The sequence below is a fragment of the Durio zibethinus genome, chromosome 22 (assembly GCF_047325235.1).
Source record: "Durio zibethinus cultivar Kanyao isolate XHJ-2024 chromosome 22, ASM4732523v1, whole genome shotgun sequence".
Lineage (NCBI taxonomy): Eukaryota > Viridiplantae > Streptophyta > Magnoliopsida > Malvales > Malvaceae > Durio > Durio zibethinus.
This window is the reverse complement of record NC_143183.1, coordinates 610064-630506: the sequence shown is the minus strand read 5'-3', so window position 1 is coordinate 630506 and position 20443 is coordinate 610064. Positions and strand designations below refer to the sequence as shown.

At 27.2% G+C, this 20443-nt stretch overlaps 2 protein-coding genes across 2 annotated transcripts; one reads left to right on the top strand and one right to left on the bottom strand.

Annotated features, from left to right (window-relative positions):
• Positions 1 to 4734: 4734 nt before the first annotated feature.
• LOC111307578 (bifunctional protein FolD 1, mitochondrial-like) lies at positions 4735 to 9227 on the bottom strand. The gene is given in 6 exon segments (XM_022905593.2): positions 4735 to 5065; positions 5270 to 5437; positions 6187 to 6254; positions 6257 to 6410; positions 7306 to 7622; positions 8722 to 9227. Coding segments are annotated over 6 exon segments (1134 nt in total). The 5' UTR covers positions 8978 to 9227; the 3' UTR covers positions 4735 to 4894.
• Positions 9228 to 19076: 9849 nt separating this feature from the next.
• Positions 19077 to 20042, top strand: LOC149512425 (uncharacterized). Its single transcript, XM_089751853.1, has one exon. The coding sequence runs from the start codon at positions 19187 to 19189 to the stop codon at positions 19808 to 19810; it is 624 nt and encodes a 207-aa protein (XP_089607979.1). The 5' UTR covers positions 19077 to 19186; the 3' UTR covers positions 19811 to 20042.
• Positions 20043 to 20443: the final 401 nt, after the last annotated feature.

Genomic DNA, 20443 nt, shown 5'->3' with positions numbered 1-20443 from the left:
TAAGCATGTCTACGAGAAATTTCAAAATAAAAAAATTAACTGGCCATAAAAAATTTCTTTCAATGCAAATACTTTATAAATGAGATTCAATAAAATTTATACACCATAAATCTCAACATACAATATATGGTAAATATCAATAATGTATATTTTTCTAAACAATCATATGCAAACAATGATTATGATATAAACTAATCTCATATTCATGTAAAGAATATAATATTTTCAATATTACCAAATACGAGTTGTGATAAAAAATATTAAGGCTAATTAACCCAACAAGTTTTAACAATAGCACATTTCAGTCAAAACTTTTAATATTTTAAAATTTGCTAAACTAATTTTGCCTACTCTTATAGATTGAAACTTTTACTCTTATCCATTTACTTTCACAACTCATTTATTTTTATTACCTAGGATTATTATGGCAATATTTACTGAATTTCATTATACCAAAAGCATGCTCCAAATACTTACTAAGAAATAACCTTTTATTTGATGCTCTTTTAACATGTTACAATATCAATATTATAAAACAATTAATATCTTATGAGAGCATACTTGATTTAGTAAATATTTTGTAAAATCAAAAGATTTTAAAAGTTAGTCTAATAATTTATGTGAAACAAATTCACTATTCAATTATTTAACATATGTTATTACTCTCATAACATAATTGCATAACTTTAACTATGATACTCTTTCACTGTTTTAGCAAATTAGCATAAAATTTAAATGTCTTTCATAAATCATTTCATATTTCCATGAAAAACATGGGTTTCTTAAATATATATATATATATCATATTATGTGCTTTATTAGACTTTAAACTTAATGCCTAAAATTTCAAATCATAATTATGTGATATATATAACATTAAAATATTGTAAGCATGCTAAACATATTTATCATGTATAACACATACTTTCAAAAGTACTAAACTTAATTTTTGATGTCACATTTTACATAAGCATTATCACTCATAAAATCATTCTATCAAACAATGATACATCAAAACAAAAGTAATAAATCAAATTTACTAATCATGTATATGACAACTATTTTTATGGATTCATATGACTTAGACATATTTTATAATCACAAAATACAACATTTTATCAATTGGACAATAATCAACAAAATGTTCAATATTTAACGATTATGTCCAAGAAAACACATATGACTAAGTTAAGTTTTACATCACTTTTATTACTTTTAATTAGAGCTACTTAATTTTTATTGCCAAATCAACTTCAATATTCAAGACAAAAAATACAACTTTTTACATATGAGCAATAATCCATTCAAATAGTACTAGCCCATGATGTGTTATTTGTAATAAAACTAAAAAGTTCAAATGCATCATTACAAACTCCCTATTGAGCAGAGAATGTAATATGCTGTTAAGCACTTTTTATATGAAGCTAATATAGAAATATCTTAGTTTTTGGAAAGTCTATCCCCTTTGGATAAACCTTCTAGACCAACATACTCTTAATTATGATACTTCATATCCATTCCAAATTACCAAACACAATAGCTCACTTTGGGTAGGCGATTATATAATGTAATTTAGAAGTATTCTCATTCTTGTGCAGGAGAACATCTTGTAAGTATCAATGAGTGAACCACTTTGGCATCCAAACACCTACATTAGCCAATTATATATTCTCACACCGAGAAATTTGGATTACCCATTATTGCATACTACATACCTAACTAAGTGTATGCAATTTGACAATTTCTTACAAGATATTAACCATGATATTTTTTTTTTTTTTGGGTTATTAAATACTTAAAGAGCTTATCATTCTTGTGTGAGACACTAATAATCAATGTATATCTTGATGGATCATTATAAATATGATCTCTCCTTATGAGATACTTAAACCGAATGTGTCTTACTATATCAAAATTAATTTATTGCATTCAAAATCCAAGTATCTTGAACTTCATTAATAAATCAATATTAAATCCATAATTTATTCTTATGTATCATCTATCACAATATAAATTTCACAAATTAATGATGATATATAATGTCAACATAGTCATGGAAAAAAAATAAATCAAGGCAATAATTTTAAATTCCAATTATTTCATATAAATAATAATTTAATATTATCTAATAATCAAATGAAATTATGCAATAAATTACCCAATTGATACTAGTTGTATCAAAACCTTGTAAAGTTTAAACCTAACTTGTCTTTTAAAATAGTGCATATTGCATTTTAAATGGATAATAAAAAATTACTAAAAATAAATTTTACTAAATTTATTCAATTATGCACATAAATTTAGGCTAAGAGTACATAAATTGTAAATAACATATAAGGAGAGTATGTAGCACCAATGAAATCACAACATGCCCAAATATTTTATTATAAAATAAAATAACAAAATTCATGTGCATAAAATATAATACTTATTTAATCGTGTATAAAATATAATACTTATTTAATCATGCATAAATATTATATAATAAATATTTTATGCCATTTAAAAATTTCATAAAAATAATAAATAAATGTAGCATAAAATTTTGGAACTAACAAAATAAATAGCATAAAAAACAAACACCAATGAGTCCAAACGGGTCAATTTATTGATTCTGATACTATTTACTTACTCAATATTGTATTGACTAAGTACTATTCATCCAGTTAGCACTATTCAAACTCAGTTGTGGTTATTGTCTCTTACTTTCAACTGGATCAAACTTACCTAAATGGGTCAAATTTGACCTGTTTTGGATATATTTTGATTTAAAAACCAATTTAATGCTTTCTTTTGCAATTAACCTTTAAACATGTAATTAACACATAGATTTACAAAATTCATGCCATAATTTGCATCAAAAACACATAAATCATCATGAATTTGAGAACAAAATTTCATATTCATAGCCATTCTTGACTTGTTTTTATTATTTGGTTTTCTTTCTTCGATTTTTCATGTTTTCTTTTAGATTTGGTCTTCCTCTTCATTCTTCTTTTATTAACGGCTCTCAATGGGTAAATACCGCTAAAATTAAAAGTGAAGAAGGGACCTTAACCAATTTATATTAAAACCCTAGAAACCTCCTTATTAAAGGTTTACTAAGCCACAAATCTATATAACCGTTAAACTATACTGACTCAATAAGATGTGCAAAACTCATACATAAGTTATCACATTAAATTATTTAGACTTTCATGTTTGTCTCGTATTAATACTAAATTTATCAACCTATTTTGTTAAACATTAAAATCACCGATTAGTAATTACTCACTCACTAAAAAAGTTTAATAATTTGTCCCTTTTGAACAGAATAATGGAATTTATGAAAGAATTAAGTGTTAGAAAAACCAACTTTCTTTTTTATATATATTTTATGATTATTTGTTTTTATCTCAACAAAGAGATCAAATCAATATTCATTTAAATTTTCTGTATTCATATGTAATATCACAATAATGATAGAAACTAAATTATTATTATTATTTATATTTTATACAGAACTCCATAAGACAAAATGGTATTTATCAAATTTTTTTATGTATATATTTTTACAAATATAAATTCATACACATTTTGTACATATAATAGATATATGGAATTAGATAAAATTTCATGTAAACAGAATAGAAATTCAATTTCATCATTATTAAATCGATTTATATGATTTGATGGAAAATGAGAAAGGAATAGGATTATTTTGATAAATGAGAAATTCAAAATACTCGTCCTTCATGTATTTTGAGTCTAATTGATGAAGAAATTAAAAAGTTAATTTAACTATCATTAAATTTATATAATTATGATTTAACACTTGTGACAAGCTTGTTGATATTAAGAGTTTATAAAAAAAAAATTGATAAATACAATAAATAGACAATAGCAATTGAATTTTAACATCTATTAAATTGTAAGATATAAAATTAAATTATTGGATCAAAAAAATAATAAATTAACATTTTTAATTTGAGAGCCAATTAAATCTATTTAACATTTATATTGACTAAGGATTTCTAAAACATTCGGCTTCTCAGGCTCCCATTTTGATTCGCCGTTGCCAATGGTTACACTACATTTTAACTAGATTTGCTTCAAAATTAGAAGTATAATGATAAATATGTTTCAAAATTAAATATATGATCATAAAATTTGAAAACTTAAGAAAAAGACTATATACACTGTTATAATACGTTCATTTTGATCACTCACATAATATATAAATCTTCAAAGTTTTAATACTTTCACTTAAGTTTTTAAAACAAGAAATAAATCTGTGAAATGTTGGAGCAACTTTTTGCATGTCAACATAATGTCCACCATATCAACTCAGAACACCAAATTTTCAAGTAAAGATAATATCTGCACCATATCAACTCAACTCGCCATGGTTTTATAATATTTAAGGGTTGAAATTTTTATAATAAAAAAATAACTACACATTTGCAATCAATTTAAAGTTTGATGTACGTAATCATGTGATTAAAACATAAAATCTAGTGGTTGAATAACATATAAAAATATAAAATAATATAAAACTTAATTAATCTTTATATGTGTGTAAATGAATCTCGCTTATTTTTAAACATAATTTACTTTGTTTCCTAATATTTTGCTTTTGCGTTTTAGCAATTATTTAGTAAATGAACCTTAATAACCACAGAGCCCCAGATGGTACTTCTTTGGTTAAAGATAGGGACTGCAAAAATATCTCCGAAAAAGGTGAAAATACAAGAGTAAACTACAATATTAGGATGCAAACTTTGTATATATTCAATAAATTCAGATCCATTCCAAACCATTGGAATTGAGAGCTACTAAATTAATATAATGACCTGAATTAGGCTAATAATGCCCTGAAGGAAACTATGCTAATGCAAAGTTTTGTCATGGGTGATCAATCAAACCCATAAACCCGTTTGGCAAAATCAAGAGTGTTGCACAGGAGCATGGCAATTGTCATAGGTCCAACTCCTCCAGGTACAGGAGTAACTGCGGATGCAATTCTCAATGCTTCTTCATGGCAAACATCTCCAACAAGTCGGTATCCATGCTCAGAGCTGGGGTCCTGCCAATCCATGAAAGAATTTAAGGCCAAATTTTGATTATCACAACAATACTTGGAATAGAAGGTACTCTCAATGAAGCTACTTTATTCCGTAGTTTACTAGTTTATCAAATTACCTTCCCCAAAGTTGTGCCATTCATTTTCTGCAATGAAATCAGAAAGCATTTACAATCACGCAAATCAATGAAATATTACCAATTTTACCTCAATTGGACATGTCCCAACATCAATAACTACTGCACCCTGCTTTAGCCAACTGCTGCGAATCAGATTAGGTACCCCGGCAGCTGTGACTATGATGTCAGCTTCACATGTGATCTGTTCAGGATTCTTTGTGAAAGCATGTACAATGGTGACGGTCGCATGGTGCCTCTGTCCAAAAATGTCAGGAAAATTATGCTTACTCAGTTAAATAACAACATTGGACACAATTAAAAAGAACCGGTCCTTAAACCCATAAGATGTATAAGAATGGACCTGTTTGAAAAAATTAAAATATAAATATTCCCAATAGAATTTTAGAAATAAAGATTTACACATATCATCTACAGTCACTGGTAAAATGTGTGAATATAGCAAGTATTAAAACCCTTTTAAATGGTCTAAGATCAATCTATGTATTTTAGTTAACTGGATGATTATCGCCCACTACTTGTGTGATAAACAAAAATATTTTTGATTAGTTAAAAAGATATAATAAATGGAGAAAAGGATAATGACAAATTAATATCAAAGAAAGAGAAGAAAAAAAGACAATTAATGAAATTTGGAGTCACAGGTACTTCTGCAAAATTGCAAATGTGTCTTTATCCCATTTTTGTAAATTTACAACCACTGAGATTTTGTTATATATATGAAGAAAAAGATAATACTAGCAACTAATCTTGGGGAAAAAAAATTAAAAGATCACAATTTCAGCATAAAAGTTGTGTTGCCTTGGGAGAAAGACACAGAGAGAAGAAGAGAAGTGAGTTTCAAGTGATGAAAGAACAATTTATTCAAATGTTGAAAGAATTAGCCACCTACTAGTTAGTCCATTCATGTCAACTTCTTTTTGCCTCTCCATATGTGTATGAAACATGCTTTACAAACATATATGTACATATAAAATGCTTTATTACCTGCAGTAGCAAGGCTATAGGCAATCCCACAATGTTGCTTCTCCCAATCACTACTGCCTTCTTTCCCCAGATCGGATCAATAACTCAAGGCAACCCTTAGGTGCACAGGGAACAAACAGTGGTTCCCTTCCTCTCATGGAAAGATTCCCCATATTTACTGGATGGAAGCCATCCACATCTTTTTCCAAACTCAGCATATTCAAAATCTTCTCCTCATCCAAATGCTTTACCAGACAATTTTTAAGAGTCATTTGCAGAAAACTATAGAGGGTTCTCATGTAAAATTCAAGATGCTATTACAACTGAATAAGTGAGATGGCAGCGAGGAAGATTAGATCATTCTTCATATGCTGAATTATGTTACAAATTAGAAAAAAAAGGGAAAAAAGAACACATAAACTAGATTGTATGCCTCGAGGAGAAGTGGTGATTCATGAGGCGTAGTACTGCAAGAGAAAGGTATCTCCAGGAGCAGTACTAGTAACCGGCAGAAGACTATAAGGCACATTACAAAGGGACAAGAGGAAGATACCAAAGGGACAAGGAACAAGAGAAAGGTATCCCAATATGAGACTAATCCAAAGATATTGCCTCAACATGCTGGGATTAATCTCATAGTGCAATACCAGAAAGTGAGAACTACAAAACCTACAAAGGACTAATAAAAAATCAAAACCAAACATCCACAAACACCAAACTTCTGAAATACTCAATTAAGACGACAGATTGGGAAAAAGTCATATTGTCTAGTAAATATTTTGAACCAATTTAATTCATTAGGCTATTAGAATCAAACTTTGATCAGAATAAATCCCTTTAAATTTCCAGAGAACTAGCACTTATAGTTTGAAATAACAAGAGCATTCACTGGAATTAATGAAAAAAGGACACCATTTCAATGGAAATGGGATTTGTCAAAGATTTCCGAGTACTAGCAAATAGGTGATCTCAAGCCCTAAGTTTATTGACAGTTAAATTTATATTTTCTATATGTTAGGCCTCTAAATCAAAGAAATTTATGTGGCAGAGATTAGGCTTGACAGCTAAATCAGTACTACCATTCTTTACCATTAGCTTGGAAAAGCAGGGGCAAAATTAAGATCCCAACTGTGGAATTACCTCTGGCAGAGGAAGCTGCACAAGAATACCATGAACTGATGGATCCTCATTAAACTTTAACAGTGCAGTCATAACATCCTCTTCAGCACAACAATTAGGAAGTTCAGCCATCACAGATTTGATTCCAGCTTCTTCACAAGCTTTTATCTTGTTACGTACATAAGTCTGTGAGTCCCTTCTCTGGCCCACCAAAATTACAGCCAAACCAGGAACCTTGCCGATGTATGCCTTCATCCTTTTTACATCAGAGGCTACTCTTGACCTGATTTCCTCTGCAATTGCCTTCCCATCAATTATCGTAGCAAGCTGCACATTGGCTGGGGTGAATATCACTAATCAAGCACATGAAGAATGCAAAAAAGCTAATTAAGGCATTAACTTACATAAAATTTTATTCTGTTACTTGTATTTATGGGCTTAATTGTAATATTTTATATACTAGGGTTTAGAATCTCAGTTTGGTTTTCCTTAACATATTAGGTTTTGTTTTTAAGTCAATTTTATAAATTTTCTTTTGAAAGAAGATTATGATGAGAAATTTTCAACATTACTGCTATTGTGATTGTGTGACGCAATTGCCATTAGGCCCGACTCCTAAGGAACCTTAGTGCTATGCTTGGTAAGAAGGGTAGAAAAACTGTTAATCCAATGGCTGGGTTCCATAAAAACTTTCCTACTTTGTAACTTACTCCTTTCCACCCTTCCTAGTTCCTACCAAGTAAAGCCTATGTGTGATGCTTACATTTTCTTTCTTTCTGATTGTGTGATGCAATCAAGAATTCAGATGAAGCTATCTTCAAACTTTATATTTTCCTGAAGAATTCAGATCATTTTGCATTAGAAAATCATAAACCCTAGCCTTTGAAGCTAATCCTACATCATGTATTTTGGATGCAAATCCAGAGGGAGGATTACTCTGTAAATAATAGGGCACAAAGTTCCTTTGAATTTTTGAGGGACCTATAAATGAAATAAGCATTTTTGCTAGAAATTCCGGGAGACTGCCTTCTAACTATCCTCAAAAACCATAGATCAGCCGTCTAGAAATGCAGCAACTAGGCAGAAAAATATCTAATTAAGCAAAAGACCAACTAACATACACTATAAAAAGAGGCCAAGTAGGTGGAAACCAACTCAATGACTAGCTTGATATGCCAGAATAGAATATCAAAATCAAATGAAACTCAAAATTCAAGCTTTCTCTCGTCAACTGAAAATTGTATTAAATTAAACAAAATAATAACAAATAGATAATATAAAATGTTTGAGTCGGTAGCTTCAAAAATTCCATTAATCTCTTAATTTAAGAGAAGAAACACCATTAATAAGACAATAAAATAACAGTTAAGCCATCCTCAAAGTAGGGATCATAGGTAAACAGAATGCAATCGAGACAGTTAAATGTGAGACTCTTACAGATTTTCGGGCTTGATGGTGGATCATAATGGTTGGAATTAGCACCCCAAATTTCTGGAACGTCCAGAGAGACAAGCGGTGGAGACAATAATATTTGCGAGCTCTGGTTGTTCTTCCAGGTATTAGGTGCCGTTGTCATTTTTGAGGATAAATGTCTTTTAGATTCTTTTGTCCATCCTACAGCCATCTTTCGAGTTGCATTCTTCACCATCATCTTCGTTATCTTCTTATACGAGCTACCCAAGGACCCCATCATTTTCTCTTAATTTTCTTCCAAATCCAAACTTACTGTCCAGCAAGTTCCCAGCTTGCCCTCCGCCGCACGATTGGGACACTTTGGCCGCACACGCCTGCCAATCGCTACTGGAGTAAAGGGGTACGGTGACTTCCCAGCACCGGAGCTTCCTTTGGCTTTTCTATTTTACCCTCCACGCATAAAGGAGAAATGAAAGAAAGATGAGTTTGAGGGAGAAAAATTAAAGGGGTGCGAGCAGCCAGGTTTTTAGAAGAAGTTGAGAAAGTAGTCGTCCCAGCCCCACACACGTTTGTTTAGTTATAGTTTTTTTTTTTTTTTTCTTCATACAAAGGGTTATCATGGAAATCAATCAAACGCCGTGAGATCAGAAAAAAAAAAAGATTTGGTAATAATTTTACACAATAAAACAATGACTAAATTGTATAAAAAGTTCATAAATTGTATGAATATATAAAAGATAAAATCTTTGATAAAAAAATTTAACGTGAATGGTTTCTAACAATTTTGAAAAATCACTATATGTCTTACATTTTATTTTATTTGAATTATTTTTAAAAAATTAAATTAATTATATTTATTTTCTAATATTATTTACCTTAAATCATTTTCAATTAAATTTATATTAAAGATAATAAAACTTTAATTAACATCATCATAGGATAATTTTGTGTTTTCTTTTTTCAATTATAATATTCAACTCTTAAATTATATTTGTGTAAAATTATTTTTAATTTTAAAATTTATGACCTATTTATTTACTCCACCCTTTAAAATGTATACTCATTTAATATGTATATATATTAATTTTAAGATAATTAAGAGATGATCAAATCAATTAAAATTAATTTTGGAGTATGTTAAATAAAACGAATTTCATTACCATTATTACACTAATTTCAAAATTCTTATTTTTTCATTTCTCCCAATCAAGTTAAATGCATAATATATTTTAGTATTTTACAAGTCAAGAATAAATTACTCTTAATTTAAAATACTATTATTGGTCCTAATTTGATTCTTAAATTTATTTTAGTAAATTAGACATTCAAAAGTTATAAATCATCCCATAATTATTTTCAAGACCTATCCTATAAATAAAAGTGTTTTGGGATGCTCAAGAAACAAATTGCATTCTTGCAATATTTTTTCTTATTGTCGTGATATTGTTCTCTTTCTTTTTGTTTGTGATGTTATATAGATGGATTAGATGGGCAGACTACTTTGTGTTTGGTTTTGTATTATTTTGGATATTGCTTTAATTTTTTTTTTTTTGTGTTAAGATCTTTTAGATTAATTCTTTATCATAGTTGTATAATGATTTATTTTTTGAAAAAAAAAATCATTTTGAAAAGAAATTTTAAAATTGAGCAAAATTTCTCGAAAATTTAATATTTTTATTTTCTTTTTAAGTTTGACTATTGCTATTAGTTCTTTGATAGTTTAAACTGTACATATATTTGTATATATCTTTATGCATTTTTTTAAGTTTTTGTTATGATATCTATTTATATACCAAAATTTCACTATACTTTATCATGAAATAAAAGAACAAGCTCAGTGATTAATTAGAGAAAAATGATCACTTGTCACCTATTTTATCATATGTATCAAATATACATTTTATTTTTTATTTTTTGTATGAAGTGAATTGATTTATTTATTTTTTTTAATGATATGATTTTTCTTTTGTTTGTCATTTTGATATTATGTTTGTTGCTTTGATATTATCACTTTCATGATTTAACTTGAAGTGGAGCTAATTGCTATCCAAGGAAACCAAAATCAATAAAAGTAGCTATTTAGCTTTAATTTTTTGATACATATAACAAGTATTATAAGGTTTATGGTAAATGATAGTTATTTTGACTAAATAATTCAAAAAAGGTAATTTTTTATTCAACATTTTACTATGCTATTATTTTTTTTACAAAATTTTTAGGGGTGTAAAATTTTTTTAAAACATTTAGAATAAGTTGAATGTCTTATAATTAAAAAAAAAAACATATAGTATCATTTAGATTTAAGAAGAGTTAAATTCAAATGTAAACTTTTATTACTTTTAATATATTGAGGTTGATAGGTTTAATTTTTTTGAGAATATTAGTAACATATTTTATCATTAAAAAATAATTTTTTATCAAAATTATAAATATAACGTTTCTTAAAATAAAACAGGCTGATTTTTTTTTATAAATAATACTCTAATTTTTAAATAATAGTATATATAATACAAAATTATCTAATTTTGTGGTTGATATATCTTTTTTTTTCATGTGATAGTTTGATTTAGTATCACATATCTTTTAATTCACATGTCCAAATTGATTTATTTGATAATATTTTACTTTCATTGATATTATAAATTTCGACTTGAATTTAGTAAAAATTTCTAATTATTAGCCTAAAATAATACAAAAGAAAATTCAATTACAAATTCAAATAAAAGAGGAAATTGCTACTTATATATTCAAATATTTGTATGCATAATCATCTCTCAATCAAAATTTTCATTAATTTTATTTTTATTACCTTTTATTTTAAGTTGTTAAATGAACATTATTACTAACTTAAATCTTTTTGGGGTAATTACTTCCAATCTATTGCTTTTGTTAATCAATTATTAGTATTTAAAATTTTTATTTTATTTTATTTAAAAACTAGCTTTTTTAACCCATACAATGTACATGATTTTTTATTAAATTTTTTATAATTTTAAATTTATTTTTTTAATTATTTATCTAATATATAATTATATATTTATAAATGCTAAGTTACAATTAAATGATAATTTAAACATAATATATTATAACTAATATTGTTCATATAAAAGAAGTCTAAACTTTTGTAAATTTTCAAGAATTATAAAAATCCTTTTTTTCATTAAAAAATATCTTCTTCAATTTATTTGCTCAATACTAAAAATTTTGCTACTGCTTTTTTCTTGTTTGATAAAAATCAAGAATCAATATTTAAATAGTTAAGATTAATAATTGTTTTTATCATAAGGTTTATTGGGTGGTGTATATATATATATATATATTTGATTGAACAACAAATCACAATTATTAATTTTGTTATAATATTTGCTTTATATTAGTTCTTATTTTTGACATACTTCAAGTAATTCTTACACAAATATATTGGACTAACAATTAGTTCTATATATGTCAACAAAATAAAGTTATTTTTTTAGACAAAAGGGAAACAATAATTCTTTATGTTATACTTAGAAACCTTTTTTTTTTTTTTGGCAATATTTTTTTATTTTTAATCATTTTAAACATAATTAATAGTATTTTTTGTGAGTTAGATATGATAGTGATTATCATTCTCTCATATCATCTATTGTAGACAAAGGAATTCAATAATAAAAGGTATAGCAAAAGGAAATAAAGAATATAAATTTACATACTAATTTGTTAAGATTAAATATATATACAATAACAAAAGTAAATATGTTAATAAATGAACAGAGAATAAAAACATTGAAGAAATGAATAAAACAAAAAAATATATAATACAAAAAAGTTAATTATAATCAATCTAAGCAAAATTAAAAAAAGTTATGTACTAAAGAAAAACAAATAAATAAATTAAATATATAATATAAAACTATTTGAATTAGAATATAAATAAAACATTATATTTGTTTTCAAAGTAAAAACATATTTTTATCTAACTTTTTTTAATCAACATTCAAATGTTTCATATTTTCATATAAAGATGTAACCTTTTAGTACTTTAAAAATACATGCTTTCTAGTCAATAATTTATTAACTTATAAAAATATTAAATTTAAGTAATCTATTAAATAATTTTCAATTGTTGATAAATTTTGATTTGAATTTAAATAATTATCTAAAAATATTAAATTTAAATAATTTATTAAATAGAATTATGTGATAGAAAATTTTTTTAATTAAGTATATATATTTAGAATTGTTATTAAATTTAAAAAGAAAAGATAAATTATGATTTAATATATTTGAATTCAAATTTTATCCAAAAATTTCAATCTCAGACAGATTTTGATTTTAATTTAAATAATTATCCAAAATATTCAATTTAAATAATTTATTAAAAATTTTTATTTGATAAATAAAATAATATAAATATTATCCTATGTGTTATTAAAAGAAATTATTCACCTAGGCATCCACATAAGTAATTTTGATTATGTAACCTTATATGTTGTAATCTAATATATATATTAGATTACTATGAAATCATGGGTTTAAATCTAGTTATAATTAAAAAATCATCTAAATTTTTATTTTTTTATTATAATTAATAATGTCTCTCAAATTTTTTTGTATTCTTAAGTTTTTTTTTGGATTAAAAGTTAACACTGTTAATTGTTTTTAATTAAGATAAAACTTCATGTGATATGATATCAATAACATATACGAAAGTTTCTCACGTGATGTAATTAATATATATATGAAAATAAAATAAAGTTTCTTTTTTACTTTTTTTTTTCTTTTTTTTCTTTGTCCCACATTCTAATATCCTTTAAGAATTCTATTGACTGTAATTTGAAAATTAATTGATTAAATTTTGTTATGTGATTTGTTTTCGTTTATTTAAGGATTTAATTGAATCAAAATAGAAGATTAAGGCTTGAACCATTGCAATACATTATTAAGGGCTTAAATAATTATTGAATTATAATTCAAAAGTAGTTTTTACCCTTTGGTCTAAAAAAATATAACATAAAAATAATATGAAAAAAAATTCTATATAGGTTTGATAAAAGATGAATTATCAAATACATTGAGAGTTGATTTTTTTAAATCCACAAGTAGGGTTAATAGAGTGATTCTTACCCCTTAGTGTATATTTTTTTTCAAAAAAATTAATTTAAAAAAAAAAGAGATGTGTCATCTTATTAATCTTGCTTGTGAAATTAAAAAATTTCATTGACAATATATCAAATAATTTTTCTTAATAAAGATCCATTTCTTGTTTAGATATATCAACCCAAATTTTAACACATTATATTTGTTTTATGAATTATTTCAAATGGAGTTGAAATTTTATTTTTATTTATGTTAATATTATATTATTAATAAAAAATTAAGATGTGGTTTAAATATATTAGTAGTCATATTAACTATTTTAATCGTGTTTAAGCATATTATGTTGTACAAAATATAAATGTATTAATTTTAAATATGTTAGTTAGATTGTATCTTATTCATATTGATGTTTAATAATTCATGCCATATTCATGTTTGGATTATTTGTATTAATTCAAGAATAGAAACACAACATGAAATATAATTCAACTACACAATTGCGAGTTTAAAGTTTAATAGAAGGTTTTTTTAGTTTGTTTTCTAATTACAAGTGATTATAAAGACATATAATGGATGAAAAACCCCATTTTATTCATTGGTGTTGATTGTTGGTATTAAGAAATTATTTCTTTTTAAAGAAGAAAGACATTTTTTAAAAAATAACTGTTTTATGAATATGATCATTTACTAAATTTGTGAGTATAGTTCAATTCAAGCTGTATCTTAAATATAATTTTTTAAATTAGGGCTTAATATGACTCAATCCGAACTATTATTTTATTTAAAAAATTTATTTAATTTTAATTTAAAAAATTAAAATATTAATATTAAAAATCTTATAATATTTTAATTTTAAATATTTTTATAATTTTACTCAAAGCAAACTTCGAATATGATTGTTTAAGTTTAGATTTAATTTGATCTAGCCTAAAATAAGATTATATCAAAGCAATTTTATTTGATTTTAATTAAAAATATAAAAAATATTAATATTAATATTTACTATTAATATTGAAAGTTTACAATATTTTAATTTTAAATATTTGCTTTTTTATATTATTAAGTATTAAATATTAATATTTTAATAATAAATAATATTATATTAATATTTTAATAATAAATAATAAATAATTATATTTTTAATAATATTAGTATTTTATTAATTATTTAGTAATTAATAAATAATTTTAAATATTTTAATAGTTATTTTAGTATTATTTGAATAGAAACCACTTCCTTGTGTAATCCAATTATGGTTATTGTAAATTTATTATGTCTAAGAAAAATATTAACTATTTTATATACCTAGCTAAAAACTATTTTATTTAGATAAAATCCTACAATTGGTATTATTGTAGATATAGTTTGTAACTTTTGTAAGACTAATTTTTGTGTAAGAACAATATATAAATTATTTTATTATATTCTAAGTTTGTAGGATTTATTATAATTATTGTGTTATTTTTTTAATTGTTAATTTTTTATATTTATGATTTTATTATTATTATTATTATTATTATTATTATTATTGTTATTTTGTATAAATATAAAAATATTATTTAAATAGATATGTAAAGAGCATTACTTTGATGGAAATACTGATTTTTCCAAAAAAATCTTAATACCAGAAAATAATTTTTACAGGATCATTTAAACAACATAAAACATCAATTTTTTTTTTTTTAGAAAATAAGGTTATTTTTCAAAAATTATTTTAAAAAATTATTTTCGATTAAACAAACGGAGTGTATCTGTAGACCAAATAAAACCTAAACTCAACCCAAAATAAGAGTAAAGAACAATTAAATCATAACCGAAAAAGATTATTAAAACAACAAAATAGATGTAAATCCTAGTTTCTAGAGGTAGCGATAATGCGACAGCTTAGTAGCAAATCGCTATAGTCGTGGTCTTGGAGGAGGACATGGTGGCTTGGCTACTGTGCTCATGGGTGGCACCATTGAAGCAAGCTCCAATACCGAATGTTATGTTCTCTCGCTTCAAACTGGGTAAAGCCCTCTTCTAACCCATCCTGCATCTTGCTTAAGATTAGGTACCATAGCGTTTAGATTAATTAGAATTAATCAAGACTTAGATCGATGAGAAACTTTACTACAGAGGAAGAATTAAAAGAAAATAGAAAGAAAGAAAAAACAAAGAAAAAAAAAAAGGAAAAACATGAAGGATGACAATGGGGCACTATAATGGAGGAGTAATTACCAATAACTGCAGTGAGGGTTGTGGCTGTCGTCCTGCCAATGATGGTAAAAGTAATAGGGAAAAAGAGGGATTGGAGATGAAGAGGAATTTGAGTTTTTTTTTTTTTTTAATGAAATAAGTTTAATTTATTTAGAATTGATGTTATGAATGAACCTTTAGGATTGGGTGGCATAAGTTTGATACAGATGAGTCATCTGCAGGAAAACAGGAGAGCGCTTGGGTGGTAGGATCTGCTAGACATGTTCCTAGAGCTATCAGCATAGAAACGGAGTTATGAGCACTTAGAGACGGTTAAAACTAGCGCTGGAGGCTGAGATTAGATATTTAGAAATAGAACTTGACGCTACCACTGTCCCCAATCTAGTGCAAAATGTGGAAAGGAAAAATTACTTCTTTTAACACTTTTTGTCTGTGATTGCAGGATCATATTGAGGAGTTTTCAGTCGAGAGTGATGAGACACACTTTTAAAAGAATAGTTGTGTTTTGCTACGGGGATTGCTTAAATTTATTTTCTATCAATAAGGATATAAATCTCACAATATTTTTGTTCATCATTCTTATAGATTATGATATTTTTCTTATTGAAATAGTTCAAATGATGCAGGTATGGCTCGAACACTCTTGTAGCATTTGAGCTATTTCAATTATGAGAGTTATCATTTAATTAATTTATATATTAAAAGTCAAGACTGGTTTACAAGATTTGAAGTCTCCATCTTTATCAAAAAACTTGATTCAATGATTTGGAAACATGATTAAAAAGAATTAAAACTCATACAGATTATAAACAATTTGAATGTCCTGTGTTGTTAGGCAGGCATCCATCCAAAGAGATAACAAGTGGATTGACAATCTCAAATGAAATATTAGCCATTAAAATATATGATGCATAGCTACAAATTATAAGCAGTTAAAAACAACATAATTTAAATAAAACATGGCTTAACTAAATAAATAAATAACGTAAATTAAATAATATAAAGTAAATTTCATATACAATCTTACATAGTTGAATTTCTTAAAGAATCTACATGAGGATAAGCATAAAGGATCCTAGGCTATACAACATGTTATAATGTAATGCATATTAAACCTAATTACATAAAATCTATATGGCATACATGGTTACTTGAAGATAAAATCCTGCTGGATATATTTATGACCAAAAAGTCTTTAAATGACATATCTGATGTATAACAATGCGGATGGCATATTGTTATATGACATGTGAGATTACTTGAATGTAAGATAGAATCAAGATAATTTATGATAAAATGTACTTAAATCTAAATGAGATATTTAATTGATGGAAGGCATGGTAATATCATAGTCATAACATATTTTATATAGCAAAAAATTATTAAAATGCCACTATCTTAGGTACATCATTTGGGCAACATAATGATATCATAACATTGTTTAGAATGGTAAAAATAAAACACAATGTTATACATAGATGACATGCATAACTAATGTTAATATGGCATATACTGTGTGGGTAGACCTCACACTTTAAGACATGCTTAAAGTAAATTATACCTTGATAATTGATGAATATGAATGATGAAGTCAATTGAGGAGAATTTCAACAGAATTGAGAATGTTTTGACAAAGTCGTAGTCAGACTGGGATTTTACAAGTAGAGTTTCAGTAGGACTTTGAGTCTTTACGATTCTGGACTGGGAGACTTTTTGAATAGGAACTCTTCTTGATCTTGAATACCTAGTCTCCTTTTGGTCATTGATTCCTCTCGAATTGAGACTTTTCTTAACTTCGAAAATCGTAGTATCCTTTTGTTCACTGACTCCTTAAGCTGGAAATGCTTCAAACTATTTGAGGCCAGTATTGGAACTTCTAAAGAATTTAGGTTAAGAATTCTTAAGAAAAAGGAGATAAGTGAGCAAGAACAAGTTTGGAGGTTTTCAGAATGTTCTAGTGTATTTTGCAAATGAGTTGGAGCTACTAATTTATAGCTAAAGGGAAATGAAATGAAATGAATGGTTGAGATTGAAACTAATGAATGATCTAGCATTGATGAAAAATCTGGTCAATTATCAGAAAATTAATTAAAAGATTATCAACATGAAGATAATGACCAATAATTATGAATTAGTTCGGATAAATATGAAAATTCAGGTTAAGATCTAGTGTCAATCAACACTTCTCCGCTTGACCAAGTGACTCGATCAACAGAGGTTTGTAAGTTTGATCCACTTGGGCCAAATATCGATCAACAAAGAACATATTCAACCGACAATGGAAGTTTTAGGATCCATAAAAAGAGAGGGAATTTTGAACTTTCTCCCAAGATGACCACTCCATTGACACAAAGATGTGTCGATCGAGGGTCTGCTTTGTTTGATCGACACTAATGTGTGTCAATTGAGGCTATATCTTCCTATTTATCCAAATTTCAATCTTATTCTCTATTTCAAGAGCATTTTCCTTATTTCAGATCTTGACAAGTTATAAGTTCAAAAAGTGGTCTTGATTTAGAAGGATTAGCTCTTCATTTAATTCCAAGTACATAAGTGGTTTCAAACTTTATAAATTCAAATAATTTAAATTCAATTCAGGGTGTCAATTTCGGTATCTATATATGGATAGCATTTGAGATCCTAATTATTGAATTTAATCCAATTTAGATAAAAATATAAAGTATTGTTACTATGTCTAGGTCAAATTCGAACCCAAATCCACTGGTGGACACCACAATCCTTTTTCCCCACGTAAGGATAATAAGATGATGTTTTTAATTTCATTAAATTTTTTTATTAAAATTTAAAGATACTTGCTTTTGAGGACTTCTAAAATTTGTTGATTAATGGGGTGGCACTGGTTAGTTTACAGTGTACGGAATCATATATAAACTTTTTTTATATATCCGAAATTTCAATCGATACAGATACTGGTGTTCCTTGTTTGGAAATTTCGATTGGAGTGCATTAAAGGACCCAACCGCCTACTGCTACCTGCCTCCAAAGTCAAAAGTTGTCGGTTTCAGGCATTAAAGCCTCTTCTTCCCACCTGTTAGCTGATACATCTCAACCGCTTGCATTTGCATTGCATCAAATATCAATATCATCCCACTTTACCACAACCCGGACCCTTTTCTTTCTTTTCCCAAATATCAAAAATCAATCAAGACTAGCTCCACGGAGTCCAACAATTCTGATCAGAATCACAACAATGATAGAAAAAAAGGAACAAGTCTCCCGGAGGGAACAGAGGCAAAAAATATGCAAATGCCGGTGTCTCACAGTCATTAGTGCGCTTTTCATCTGTCTTTTGCTGATATTCATCATAGTTCTTATCCTGGCGTTGACCGTATTCAAAGCCAAGCAGCCAAGAACCAAACTCCTATCAGCAACACTTGATGGGATCTCTCCTGGCATCTCATTCCCAGTTATTAAAATTCAACTGAACATTACACTCGAACTCCAACTCCTAGTTGAAAATCGAAACCATGCCAGCTTCAAGCACGGCGCTGGCAAGAGTTTACTTTTATATCGAGGCAACCAGTTTGGGGAGGCTGACATCCCACCAGGTTTCATACCTCCTATGGGATCCACAACGTTTTCCTGCCGGCTTATACTCCGGGTTGACGAGATGGTGTCCAATATAACAGCTCTGGTCAGTGATATATTGGATGGAAAACTTGTGTTGGATACTCGTACAAGGGTTCCAGGCAGAGTCGCCTTCCTGAAGATTTTCAAGAAGCATGCTGTTGCTACATCTGAATGCCACTTTACCATAGCTGTCCTACACCTCAAGATCCAAAGCCAGAAGTGTAAGAGTAAGACAAAGCTGTGAGTTGGATGCGTCGCGTCACGCGCTTTAACTGCTTTGCGACTGGGAGCATCTCTATTTGTTTATTTCTTTCCTTTTACTTTGATCCGGACCACAATTTTGCCTTTTGTACGGTAATGTTCCTTACATTCTGTTAATTAATTTGTGGTGGTTGTCTAGGGATGATAAAGCTACGTATATAGAATATACTTTTTCTTTTCTTCTCTTTTGCGACTTCTAAATGAAGAAGATCAATATCACCTTGTAATTCATTACATATACTTATCCTGCAACATAAAATGATCTCAACCGGGAGACGCTGCAAATTAACCCCCTAGCCTAAAGTCTAATTGAGAGGATTAATCAAAATTCTAATTAATATTTAATAATAATTAAAGTTTCTATAACAAAATTAAATACTTGTAAAGATAAAAAAGGAAGAAGGATAAACAAGGGAAGACGGGCAAAAGCGATAGGGCGAAACTGGGATGACAACAATAATAGTATCTTCAATGAAACACACCATATTGACGTGGAATGTACAAAGTTTCCATCCAAAAAGTTTGATAAGCCACACTCTTGTACTTGATCTAAGAGACATGTGTTTGGATAATAAAATGAAATTGTGGATGAGATGAAAATTAAAAATAATCATTA

What these genes read in the sequence shown, in the direction of transcription:
- LOC149512425 (XM_089751853.1), top strand. Translation starts at nt 19,187, where the DNA reads ATGATAGAAAAAAAGGAACAAGTCTCCCGGAGGGAACAGAGGCAAAAA.